Raw genomic sequence first — 13984 nt, 5'->3', positions numbered from 1 at the left:
TTAACGCACACATCTGATTCTTGCCTATTCCTAGTTTCTTCTTCACTGTTTTTAGGCTTCCTCCGTTCCTGAGAGCCTGTTCAATTCTATCCATATTATAGTTCCTGATGTCCGCTGTCTTACGCTTGTTGATTAACTTAGAAAGTTCTGCCAGTTCTATTCTAGCTGTAGGGTTAGAGGCTTTCATACATTGGCGTTTCTTGATCAGATCTTTCGTCTCCTGCGATAGCTTACTGGTTTCCTGTCTAACGGAGTTACCACCGACTTCTATTGCGCACTCCTTAATGGTTCCCATGAGATAGTCGTTCATTGCTTCAACACTAAGGTCCTCTTCCTGAGTTAAAGCCGAATACCTGTTCTGTAGCTTGATCCGGAATTCCCCTAGTTTCCCTCTTACCGCTAATTCATTGATTGGCTTCTTGTGTACCAGTTTCTTCCGTTCCCTCCTCAAGTCTAGGCTAATTCGAGTTCTTACCATCCTATGGTCACTGCAGCGTACCTTGCCGAGTACGTCTACATCTTGTATGATGCCAGGGTTCGCGCAGAGTATGAAGTCGATTTCATTTCTAGTCTCACCATTCGGGCTCCTCCACGTCCACTTTCGACTAACCCGCTTGCGGAAAAAGGTGTTCATTATCCGCATATTATTCTGTTCTGCAAACTCTACTAATAATTCTCCTCTGCTATTCCTAGAGCCTATGCCATATTCCCCCACTGACTTGTCTCCAGCCTGCTTCTTGCCTACCCTGGCATTGAAGTCGCCCATCAGTACAGTGTATTTTGTTTTGACTTTACCCATCGCCGATTCCACGTCTTCATAAAAGCTTTCGACTTCCTGGTCATCATGACTGCATGTAGGGGCATAGACTTGTACCACCTTCAATTTGTACCTCTTATTAAGTTTCACAACAAGACCTGCCACCCTCTCGTTAATGCTATAGAATTCCTGTATGTTACCAGCTATTTCCTTATTAATCAGGAATCCGACTCCTAGTTCTCGCCTCTCCGCTAAGCCCCGGTAACACAGTACATGCCCGCTTTTTAGCACTGTATATGCTTCTTTTGTCCTCCTAACCTCACTGAGCCCTATTATATCCCATTTACTACCCTCTAATTCCTCCAATAATACTGCTAGACTCGCCTCACTAGATAGCGTTCTAACGTTAAACGTTGCCAGGTTCAGATTCCAATGGCGGCCTGTCCGGAGCCAGGTATTCTTAGCACCCTCTGCAGCGTTACAGATCTGACCGCCGCACACACTAAAAAACTCTGTTCATAGAAAATTAATTCCAAGTCCTCTGCACCGAAGTAACTACAAGCAATCGAGGTTTTGTCTCTCACTGTACCATAGTTGCTCATGCTCACGAGCCTGTTTCGTCGAGCTAGCTCTCAATCTGCCACTGCCCGACAAGTATTCTCCCGTGGCTCGAACAAAGTCATTTACCATAGCAACTATCGCTACATTAAACTTGACTCTTAACAAACGCTTGGCACCTCACCTGAAAATGTTGTTCTCAACGCCTCATTACGCGGAACGCGACCTTTATTTTTAGACGCCAAGTCTCGCAATCGGCCCTCCAATTTGTGGTACTAGCTAATGAGACTGAAGCGAAATTTCCCTCCTCTCAGTGTATAGCCAAACTCCGCCAACTGAAAAGGCGCACGACTGAACTTCGGAAACGTTTGCCCCGCTCTCCACTTCGGTTCGCGGCGTCCCTACAATGAGGCTCGTGTACAGGAGAGCCGTCCAATGAGGCCCGCCCCTCGAGGGGCTGCTCTCTTTCGACGCTGAGGTGCGTACTCGTTCAGCCGGATACAGAGCGAGCCGGAAGGCAGTTGAAGTGCGCAAAGAGCACGGCGTTCGCGCCCAGGGAGGAGTCCACGTGTACGGTGGCGGAGATCGATTGTGTCCGGAAATGGACAGAGGAAGGACGCCAGCAAAGAACGGAAACGAGACTCGGAGCATCTCGTTTGATGTGCATGCATAGCTCGCTCGCGCGCGTTATGTAGACGGCCGCTCTGAGTGGGCTGTTCGCGTGGCCAGCCGTTGTGTTCACGCCAGCGCTGTTGCCGCCTCCCTCGGGCGCCACTGCAATACTCTTTTCAGCGCACTCTCCGCGCCGCCAACGATACTGTGGAACGTGGTGGTTCGCGCCGCAGTAATGGGTCCCCGGGGCCCCCTTTCCTCTGTTCGAGTGCGTAGTACACCGCGGCCAGTTCCTGCGGCTGCGTTCAACGGGTGTATATAAACTTTCGCTGCAGCGCCATGAAAACTCGATGTTAGCCGCCGTGAATCTCGGCGACTGTTTCAACTGAGAGAGAACGCTGCAAGCTCATCGCGCGTCTGGTCGCTCGCTTCAATGAGAATAATGTGACGTCCTGCTCACAAAGACCTTTGCTTGCGATATGTGGCAAAGAATGGTATATAGGCGCCTGCAAGCGGGAACAACTTCGCCAGAGAGTAAAGACGGAGAGTAACGCGTGTGTCTCGCTCAGTCGCCCAAATGACAAAGTAACTGCGTATGTGGTGTCGGCCCGAATACTGTTTAAACTCAGTGTTGGAACTCGAGACGACTTGATGTTCTTGTGCGCTTTCGTTGTACACTTTCTCGTCATTTAGTGCATAGGGCGTAATTAGGCATCTCTACTGCGAAATTTGGGCCTACTATAACTGGGTGGTAAATTTGGCGAGGGTATACGCAAAAAAAAAATGCAGTCGCTGTCTAGTGATTAACTAGTGGCGCTATAGTTCCATGATATCTGCTGAAAGCAGTTGAGCTTATTTTTGCTTGGTCTCAGCTCCGCGAATGCAAAATGAGCCGTAAAGGTGCCATGAGCCACTTTTTATCGAAGCCGAGAAATGCATTTTTAGTTAAATTTACTATTTGAGAAATAATTTACCACGAAAAATATTTCAATGCGTTCAACAGAATCGGAGTTATTGCCAGTCAAACATCGGGTTAGCGGTGCTTCCGTTCCTTCTTCAATGCCTTCCACTGCGAAGGCTGCGGCGGAGCGGGGCGTGGCAACAACGCTACGCCTACTGAACGTCACCGTGGCGCGCAGTTAGCATTTGATTTTGGATGCGCACGGAGACACCACTATTTCCGAAGCGCCAAACGTAACCAAACGCGGTTGTCTTCAGCGAGCCGCTGCGCGTTCAGCCAGCGGACACATCGCGGCACTTCGCAGCGGTCACGGTATCTACGCTACGTAGCAGACCGCAGCTACACGGAACTGCAGTGTTGTGCGCAGCGTTTGTTTTGTGCACGAAAGGGCTTGAATATGCTCGCGCTCATGTGCTCCAGTCTGGCCGTGCTACATGGTACGGACTGGCTTTGGTCTGCACCACCTTGACGGATAGTAGCCACTTCCAACTTGCGCATTTTGAAGCACTATCAATGCGTAGCAAAATCTGCCAGGCGTCTAACCAGGAGCAGCTAGGAGTGAGTGCGCGCTGGCAAGCGTGCGTCTGGTCTGCCCTTAAGTTTCACGTGGTTACAAGCTAGTTAAGTGTTCAAAACTAGTCGAAATTAGCGAGACCCGACGGCTACGACACCGATAATTGGAGTGGCCAAAGTTTAATGCCTACGAGGGCGGCCGCGGCCATACGTGAGCAGACGCGATAGACAGCTTCTTCCGGAAGGGCGTAATTATTATCGAAATTCTAAAGCAGATTTTCGCTTACTTCAGCCTCTCTATTAAATTACGTCAATGAATACACAAGGGAACAGTAAGAAGAGGCGCACTGGTCCAAACACATTTCTTGGTTTATGTCAGCTATTGGCCAGTAGCAGCCGCCGTGCATGGGAATCTGCTATAAATGTCCAGAGAAGAGGGAGCAGCAGGCTTCTGTTGAATAGAGAGCTTTTGAGAGAAAGGAGACTTCGCACTCCGCCGCTTTCCCGCAGGACTGCGAAACCTGGCCGAGATGTTCACAGCAGCGTATGCTATCCATGAACTGGTTTCTTCCCCACCAATCTCGAAGGGTGGTTCAGGACCCCTTTAATGTAATACAATAAAAATGTTCATTGCAACTTCGTTCATCAGCTATTTATACATTACACTTCTTCCTGGAAATTGAATATGCACTTTGAAGTAATCGACATGATTGCGTAATTACAATTATTTATTCCGATAAAAAATAAAGTTGAAGGGAGAGAGCGCGAGAAATCAAGGAGCAGAAAGGCGAGGAATTGAGCCGGGCGAGCATCCGTTTTGCTACGCTGTACTGTGGTTAAGGGGAAAAGGAAATAGAAAGAGGAAAGAGGGAGAGAGTGAACACTGTGTGCGCACGCTGCACTGTGTGCACCGATGCGTGGTGACACCAAAGTGAAGTCCAACAGCTGGTTACGTGTGTTGAAATCAACTGGTATAACCCAAGGGGGAGTAGTCGCTCGCAGCACGTGGTAGTATTCCATTAACAGTAAATCGCAAGCATTTTTTTTACTTCAGAGCGAATGGAAGGCCGCGGGTGAGCCACGGGGCTTACTCGAGATTTGCAAGCACCGGATTAAGATCATCCAGCACTTGCGCTGGACTTCGCGTTCACGGAGTATCCAATTCGCTCCAGAGTAACCGAAAGCTATTCATGAGGGACCGAAGCATCACAGCCATTTGGTGGTCTTCGGTCAATTTATCGGGAGTGTTAGGTATGGCCGGACGCCAAGGGCGATACGTCATCCCCCTACCTTCTACTTGGTCGGACGCCAAGGGCGATACGTCATCCCCCTACCCTCTACTTGGTCGGACACCACGGGCGATACGTCATCCCCCTACCTTCTATTTGGCCGGACCCCACGGCGCCGAAGAGGTCATTCACCCGACCTTCTTCCCGGATTCGTCGAAAAGAGGATCGACTTCTCCTGCCCGTGCTCGGTAATGCAGGAGGAGGGGCCCTCTCTCTGTGCCTGTCCCGTGTCATCGACGGAAGCAAGATCCCGCCCACACTTGTAGAGAGCCTATTTAAGGGGCTCCGAAATGTACTTGTGATATACTTCATACTTCATACTTCATGCTTTTCTCATTTTCTTTCAACTACCTTTGAATAAACCGTGCAAGTTTCGCACTAGCAAATCGTCTCGCCCCTGCTTGGTCGCCATGATCTACCGGATGCCTGCAGCCACGCTACCCAATAAGTAATGTCGGTAGAGCTTCGATAGGCAGGCGCTGCTACTTCTCGGCAGCAGTACGGTACGCTAACCTGGAGTACGCAACAGGAGTCAGCGCTGTGGACTCAATGGTGGTGCGCTGTATCAGTTCAAGTGGCTGTGGCTCCGTCTGTGGCATCGACTGAGGCATCGGCTGTATCTGAGGCAGTGGCTGCAGGAGTGGCTGTGGCAGTGTTTGCGGCTGTGGCTACGGCTGTAATTTTGGTTGTGTGGACCAGGCTTCAATATTCAGGGCGTTTACATGAACCAGACAGAAGCAGGTCGAGTCGGCTCGTCGGGCTGGAATATGCCTGTCGAGTGCATGGAAACGCTTGCCGGTTGAGCTGAACGAACGTCCAGTCGGGCTGACTCAGCCCGACTGCATGGGGTAGCTTGACCCAGCGCGACCCGTTTGCAGCGTGCATGTAAACTTAGACGGTTCGGGTTCGATAGAACCGATACTTGCACGGGACCATTATGGCGTCGCGATTTATGCGCCGGCAGCGGGAATAGTATCAGGACAAGTCCAAGACAAGCAACTTCATGGTAGCGATAAAGCCTATAAAATGGAGCTGTTGCAGATGGCAGCGGGAACGGGAAACCCAGTTCCAATGCGTTGATGTCTCGGCTCGACTTTGTGTGCCTCCTTTGTCCAAACCTGTCAGAAGCGAGTTCATGTAAGCGAGAACACGTCGGTGAGCACGATTCCTGATTCGACCCGCTCGTGTTTGGTTGATGTAAGTGCAGCGATAAGCCCCGTTTACATGCATGCGACAGTGGCGCATCGCATTTCCAAGCGCATTTGGGAAAGGCGATGCACCGCCGTTTACATGTAGTGCATTAACCCTCGCGAGAACGTAGTGCCACATGGTGTCGTATAAGTGAAGTGCAGCCGACTTCCGGTGTAACGGGTTTCCGGTAGTGGGCCGAGTGCACGTTGGTGGCTGAGTGCCGACTGTACAGACTACCGAGAGCCTGACGCTTGTGCAAAACGCTTGGGAATGCAGCGTTCCGTCTCCACTTTATGCTACTTTTGTCGGCATGGACTAACTTTCACGTCATTTTGTACGCTGTTGCCTGCATGCAGCATCAGCAGCGACGTCTTCGGATACGGTCCGCCTACATGAAAGGACTTTTGCACGCGAGAAGGTTGGCGACATGCTCTGCCGTCAACGATTTGGTTGCCATGCAATTTTAAATATTTAATTCAGATATGATGGCAAGGAAATCAGTGGTTTCCTCTGCAGAGAAATAGGGTCGCGTAGAGCACGCAGCGGCGAGCGAAGTTGCCGTGGGGGAGGCCATTTTGCTACAGATTCGGACGTTGCTGTCTCGCAGCTTCACCAGCGCGGCAGTCCCGCAGCTAATTCCTTCCCATAATTCTTAGTGTGACGATCCTGCGTTTACATGCTCCGCGAGAGTCGACTCGCGCCGGTAAATCTACCCTCGCCTGGCGCATTAATGCGATGCGCCTTGCTAGCGCCTTACCGCTGTTTACATGAATGCGATGTGCTAGAAATGCGATGCGACACTGTGTAATTTATGTAATCGCGGCTATAGATATTTCTCGGCACGACCTTGTTGTCATAGGCTCGACTCCGCCAGGCCTAGGAGGCAAAGTTGAAGAAGAAATGCATAATAAGGAAGGGATTCAGAGTCCACAGTATAAGAGCGTTAATACCGTAGATTACTCGTAATAGCATAGAGGCCTCAATATATGTGCTGCCTGTCTGAGGTCAACCAGTCCTTACATGCTTCGTAGTCTGGAAAACTGAGACAGGCCTTCAGAACAGAAACAGACCGTCAGAGGCAGGCCTCTAATGTACCAGTGCTGGGTAATCCCGCAAATTCTTTTTCTTAAATAGAATGGCTTCTTCCTTTGCCTTAAATTTCCCGCCCGTTTTCGAAGTTCTTTGTGGTCGCACTTTCACCACCGATGTTCTCGGACAGTGCTCTCGCGCAATGAAATTGCAGAGCACCTTCGTTGCCAAACGCCAATTCGCATAGCTGCTTGAGACGCATGTGCTGTCGCACGAGGCCTTTGGGGCGTCTGAAGCTGGTCACGTCGGTCCCACTCTTTTCCCTCCGCCCTCTCCCCCTGTGGTGGTTGCAAGGGCCATGTAAGTCGGCTTCCAACGCCGGTGCTCGCGACGTCGGAGACAACACGTATATATGTGTTTTATTGCGATAGCAATTATATGGACACTCCAAACGCATTTCTGCGTTGGCATCGGCCCCCGTCGCCGTGAGGTTCTGTATAAAGTTCAAGGGTGATAACACCGTGGCCGCGCACCCTACGCTGTATGTGAGGGTGAAACCGTGCAAGGGGAGCCGACCATCACGGCTCAGTCTTTGCCGCGCCAAAGGCACTAAAGCGAAAAGAACGCGCGCCGTATTCCGTCGCGTCCGAGGCACCCGACATTGCGAGGGGCCGGGTTAAGGGGAGAGAGGGAGGGGGAGACTTCTACTCCGGCTTGTACTGCGCATGTAGCGGCTGCGCGCGGTCGCGCGGCCGTATCTTGAGAGCGATCTGCGTTGGGGGCAGTGTCTAGGAGCGTCGGTGGCTTGTAGCTTTCTGTGTGCTATGTGTCCTCGGCGCTCACTTTGCATGGAAGCCATAGACTGGCCGAAGATCACTTCGCTCGCTGCTGCTGCCGCGTTTTCTCGCGCTAGCGCTTTGATAGCGACTGTTCACGATCATCGAGCGTGATGTGTTCATGCTTGCTGCGCGCTGACACCATGCTTGTTAATTTAGTTAGCAATCGAATATTTACAAGTTTATACGGCTGATAAAGTAATGTCTTTACTTCGTACGGCTGTCTGCTAATTTGCTGTCGCAATCAATGCTTCGGTTTTCGAGCGATACTGCGACATTTTTATAGCCAAGCTGTCTATGACTAGGATCTGTAAAAAAAGTTGTGCCTGAGATGTTGACAAAAACAAATCATCATGTGGACCGATCCTGGTGGTAGTGCAGAAATGGTCCAAGATCAATGGCACGTAACCCTGTGGGCTCGCGGACCTGTTACACGCCCTTTAACTACCCTTGTCACATGTGGGACTTAAAGAGGTTCCAGACACAAGGGTAAGAAGAGATATATTTGAAAAAAAAAATGCTTTGTACAACTTTTTTTCAAAACAACGACTCCTAAAACATATTCAGCGCCGACCGCGCAAACTTGCTAGTGCCACTGTTCGCGCGTTCGTCGTCGTCTTGTTCCACAGCTGGCTCCGTAGTGCAAAAAACGATCATCATCAGCAGTGGCTCGAGCGTCGTCGTCTTCCACAGCTGGGTCCGTTGCCGCTCATCATTCCAACGTAGAATTTCACTTCTGTCGTCGTAATGTGGAGGCCCCGTTTACGGGGGCATGAACCATTGCTTAAGGGCGTATGAGGCATTCATTGTCTTACACGACGCGACGGACATTTAATATTTAATAACATATTTAATAACAGAGTGTAAGAGTTGGAGGGCAATGGCGCCGCTGGCATCCAGTTGTACGGCTTGTGGTCGGACACGAAATAAGTGGTAGCTGGCCCATGCCGTCGTCCAACTCACCCATGCTTGGGACGTGGTTGTAGGGAGGAACTCGCTCTCATCGAGAACTATGAGTACGCGATTTATTTACAATATTTACATTAAGACAGGAGATACATATCAACAGTCTAGCATGACTGCCAAATGGAGCACGAAAGACGAAGCACCCAGCGCGAAGCACGAAAACTGCTACTTAAAAACCCTCTGTCCTTCCTAGACCCCTAGGTGAGGATAAACTGCCGTCCAACATTCGTCCAATCGGACCGTCCACAGTGGTTGGAGGCATAGTCGACCCGCCCTTGATGGGTTTACGCACTCACATCTGCACTTTGGATTCACAGAACACACCCAGTGGAGCGGGCCCCCGTAGACATAGGTTGTCACGCTTGACCCCTGCTGGTGCCTCTTGATACCAGAGTTGACTCCTCAGGTAGCCGCCACGACTGTCAGCAGACTGTGACGAATTCTAGGGCCAGCGAAAACGCATCGCAAAAAACCTTTTCCAGGAGTTCTCTTGCTGCAAGTAGACCATGAAGGCGACAACGAACCAACTAACAATATTCGGTCCGCCGAACTTGGCTTTCCTTGTTGGCGTCGCTGGCTGTCCGAAGGAGGCGTATTGTTGGCTTTCCAAAGCGACTCGTCGCAGCGGGCTGGGAAAGGTTCGAAGGTCACTACCCCCGCAGGTCGATCGAAACAGCTGCAGCGGGCTGGGAAAGGTTCGCAGGTCGGTACCCTTGCAGGCCTATCGTAACAAGAGCTGATACGCGAATGCATGTGCGTACCTATATCGCGACGATGACCACAGATTAGGACATTAAGTATGTTCGGACCTTTCTTCAATACTCTCGGTCACCTGGGACGAAAGACGAAAAAAAGACGAAACAACGAAGTTATGCGCTTGTGCCTTTATTCAACTGATATAGCATAACCAGCATATAGAACTTGATATAGCTATTGAGCAATACAGCTTCGCTTGTCTTCCATATTCACATAGTGGAGGGGCTCTGAATGTTCTCTTTATTTTTCTTATTAGCCTTTTTTATTTCTGGGGTTTTACGTTCCAAACCACGATTTGACCATGAAGTACGCCTCAGTGAGGGACATCCGATTATTGTTGACCACTTGGGGCCATTAACGTACACTCAATGCACGGTACACAGGCGCGTTTGCATTTCGCAGATATCGAAATGCGACCGCCGTGAGCAGGCTATAGAAATTTTCTTACTGCAACGTTAAGCAACGAATAATCGCCTGCAAACGCATCGTTCATTTAATACAGGGAATAGCGTTCGGCTATTTGTTTACGTTGGCAATCATCGTCGGTGCTTACTGCGCACTTCCTTTTTCTGCTTGTGGGGCGGTTTTAATGTGACAGCGTTAAGGAGCTCATGTCGCAGAAAAGGCGGTGTTGTGGGCGGCGTTGGCCGTGACCAAAAAATTCTGGAAGGCAATTCATAAATAAAAACAACTTGCAAGGTGGGCTGGAATCGAACCAGGGTCTCCGGAATGTGAGACGGAGACTCTACCACTCAGTCATGAGTTTATTTTTATTTATTGCCAATTTCGTACAACTATATAAAACAACAAATGACATTTGAGAAAACAAGATAAATTAGCAAGTTTTCAGCACCGAGTGTCAGCCTTCCAGGGCTGAATATTTTAGAATTTTTTGAGCGTGGTCAATGGTTCCACCCTTGAAAGCCACGCAGGTACACAATCTTGTGCTTTCTGAATTTCCACAAATCTCGACATGCATTCTCGAAAAAGCATTCGTGCTGGCCGAGCATCTGGATCGCAGTGATACCCCGCCATACGGGTGCGCCGTAGACTGAAGGCCAATCAGCATAATAAGGTCAAACGGCAGTCCATCATCATTTTCTATAGGTAAATATCTAATACCCCGTGGATATAAAGGAAAGTCTTTTCTGATAGTTCTCTGAAGTACATCCCAGAAGAAAACACCCGCCCAGCAATCTAGAAATACATGATCTATAGTTTCTGGTTTTTTACAAATCAAGCAATGCGAGCCCCATGGTAAAAAAAAAGACACGATCTTCTAAAAAGGTTCTGACAGTCAACGTACCCGTGTGAAGCTTAAGAAACGAAAGACTTGGTCCCTGGCGTTACTTGCATTCTTTTCACCCGCTTAAGCACGTCTTGCCCCTGGCCTTCACTGAATATGGCCCTGTACATTGACACAGGGAGAACTACATCGCATACATCATTGTACAGAGTTTTATGTTTCACTGAAAAAAAGGTGCTCATTTGAAACTCTAACGGACAAGAACCGTGCACTTAAAATAACTTCTTTAAGAAATCCATAAACAGGACCGCTCATATTCTCTGTACAGACTACACAGCCAGGTAACGCGCTCCTTAGCCTCACTTGAAACACCGTGCGCAAGAAAGGATCGCTTAAGTCGTGGAAAAATAAAAACCGGTTTGTGACTTGTCGTATAAAAAGGTGCATCATTCCCAAACCTCCGTCTTTAACTCGCCTGAACAAATTCGTTCGACTTCATCGTTCCCAATTCGAAGCCCACACAAATACTGCGAAGACTCGGTGTAACTTCTGTATATTTACCCTTGAACAATGCAATACCTGCATTGCATACCAGAGTTTTGCGACAAAAAGTAGATTGCAAACTGTCGCTCTTACAAACATTGACAGATGTCCACCTTTCCACTTGTGCGCTTTCATCTGTGTTTCTCTTGTTTGATCTTGCCAATATTCATCGTTATTTTTGTAATATTCCAGCCGGACGCCTAGGTATTTAACGGGTGTCGTCAGCCACTTGACGTTGGGGAAAGTGACCGGGGTGGAAGGACATTCTCCGGGCCAGAAGCCCATTCTCCGGGCCAGAAGCCAAGGCACTTTCCCCAGTTTACCATGCTTCCAGTTATCTTGCCGAAACCCATCACTACAGCGATAGCTGCAGCTACACTCTCTTTATCTGTACAACAAACTGCGACGTCGTCCGCATACGCCAGAATTTTAACTTCCGATGCATTTAAAATTTAGTCTGAAGCCGTGAATACTGCTGTTTTCAATTATCGCTAGGCACATTGTTTCTATATATATATACAGAACAGAAGGGGACTCAGGGGGCAGCCTTGGCGTACAGAACGCTTTAGGTTAATGGGGGCCCGTGAATACTGCTGACCACTGACTGACCAATGAGCACTGACTTGTTAACAATTAAACGCGTAGTGCAGTTTCGGTACGCCAAAGCTACCCCATTTCTAATGATGGATCCGACATTAATATGGTCTAGGATGGCAAGCAACATACCATGAGGTACACAATCAAATGCTTTCTCAAGATCGACCTGCAGAATTGCTACCCCTGCTTGCATAATGTCGCAGCAGTGCAACACGCAACGCATCTTTTGTATATTAGTCACAATCGAACACCCCATAATTCCACATGTTTGGTGAGGACCAACCAATTCCTTAATTACTTTCTGTAGCCACCTTGCTACCACTTTCATCAAGATTTTATAATCACAATTAGTTAGTGATATAGGCCTGTATGAGAAAACCAATTTTAACTTCTCTGTCTCTTCTGTCTTTGGTATTAGTACAGTATATGCTTCCCCAAATTACCGGGGCAGGACATCTAGTTCGTAAGCCTCATTAAAAATAACTGTAAGCAGATGAGACAATTCTTTTTTTAAATATCGTGTAAAACGAAGCGCTCAGACCGTCAGGCCCTGGCGACTTGCCGAGATTCAGGTTATCTGTAGCCTTTTCTAATTCTGTTTGTGATACGGGCGATTCCAACTCCGTTCTGGTGTCATCTTGCAGCCGTGGCATTCTCTCAAGAAATTCTTCTTTAAACCTCTCTGCATTCACAGGTCTAGAAGCAAAAAGCGCTTCGTAATGTCGAGCAAACGCACGTCCTATGCTGTCCTTGTCTGTCATTACTATCCCATTATCTTCAATAACATCTATATGGTTCCGCCGGGCGCGACTTTTTTCGAGTCCAAGGGCGCATTTTGTTGGACGTTCATCTATAGCCATCGCGTCTGCCCTTGTTCTCACTTGCGCTCCGCGATAACGGTTCTCATCATAATGCTCCAGTTTCTGTTTGATACTACGCAGATCTTCGGCATACACACCTGGCGTTTGGCATTCAAGCGCTGTTAGCTTTTCAAAAATCATCTTGAGCCCTTTCTCTTTCTTTTTGGCTTCAAAGAATAAAATGTTGGATCTTTCTATCGCTTTAATTTTTATCTGTTACATAAAACTTTCTCACTGCTCTCCTAGTTTGTCCCCACTATCTTCATGGATATTCTTAATTGCATGCATCACTGTTTCACGCACACGCAGACGCAGCGCTATCTTGCGGCAAACACAGAAGACCCCCTCCTCGCCATGCATGGCGCTGCCCCGACAGGTGGCGCGCCACTCGCCCGCTTCTCCCCTTCGTCTCGTCAAGAGCATGCCGAGCGAATGAGTGGGCCGTGCGAACGGGGTGCGATAACGCTATCGCGTTCTGCTCTTGAAGGCGAAGCTTTTGTCTTCCATTTTTTTGTTACAGTCAGTAAAACTGCTGTTCTCTCGGTCGGGGCGGCGCAGTCCGGACCATCTACAGTACTGCTGAGCGGTTGTCGCCACTGACACCTGACTGCTGTAGTTATTGCCGCCCCAGCTAATCCACCTATAGAGAGGCGGAACGGCGCCATCAGCCGCAGGCGATGTTTAGAGCCGACAGTCGCGCATGTTAATAATGTTTATACTGCAGCTTTTGGTTGACTGACGTTCGCTGAGAACAGACGAGTCGTTTATAGTGTTCGTCCATACGCGAGCTTCCGTGCTTACGTAATCGAACGATGCATGCATATCTGATCTTCATTTGCGGTCTTTTTTTATCCTGTACACAGATTCATCAAAGAAGCTTCCAGATGTTCTTGAGGAATTCAAGGAGAATGGAGCCCTGTCCAAGTACAACGCCGAAGGGGTAAGTCCACATTTGCACTCTTGTATTGGTGTGAATAAATTTGTCTATGGCGGGTTTTCAATAAAATCTTTCTTCGCAACTGCAAGAAGACATTTCATGATGGCTCGTATCGTGATGTATGGCGAACTTCCAGTGAAAATGACATTGATCAGCCTAGTAACTTTTGCTTGATTTTGTAATCTTCATCCGGGGCCCCTTCGTGCATTTATGTGGTTTCTTCTAAGCGAGGTGAGATGGAATTCCGAGATTCTGACCAGCACAGGTGCTTTTTGGTAATCCTCGAAGAGGCAAGAATACTCGTGGAGGTCGGGTGAGATCTGAGGGGGAGAT

General features: G+C 48.8%; 1 protein-coding gene across 5 annotated transcripts in view; it reads left to right on the top strand.

Annotated features, from left to right (window-relative positions):
* Nucleotides 1-13984, top strand: part of Dgk (diacyl glycerol kinase 1) — a 650907-nt gene that overhangs the window by 521912 nt on the left and 115011 nt on the right. For all 5 annotated transcript variants that reach the window (XM_075691755.1, XM_075691752.1, XM_075691754.1 and 2 more), the window contains one exon: nucleotides 13578-13654. In XM_075691755.1, the coding sequence (XP_075547870.1) occupies nucleotides 13578-13654 (77 nt within the window). The remainder of the gene's footprint in view (nucleotides 1-13577; nucleotides 13655-13984) is intronic.

This window comes from Dermacentor variabilis, chromosome 5, assembly GCF_050947875.1.
Source record: "Dermacentor variabilis isolate Ectoservices chromosome 5, ASM5094787v1, whole genome shotgun sequence".
Classification (NCBI taxonomy): Eukaryota; Metazoa; Arthropoda; class Arachnida; order Ixodida; family Ixodidae; genus Dermacentor; species Dermacentor variabilis.
This window is presented reverse-complemented; position numbering and strand designations above follow the sequence as displayed.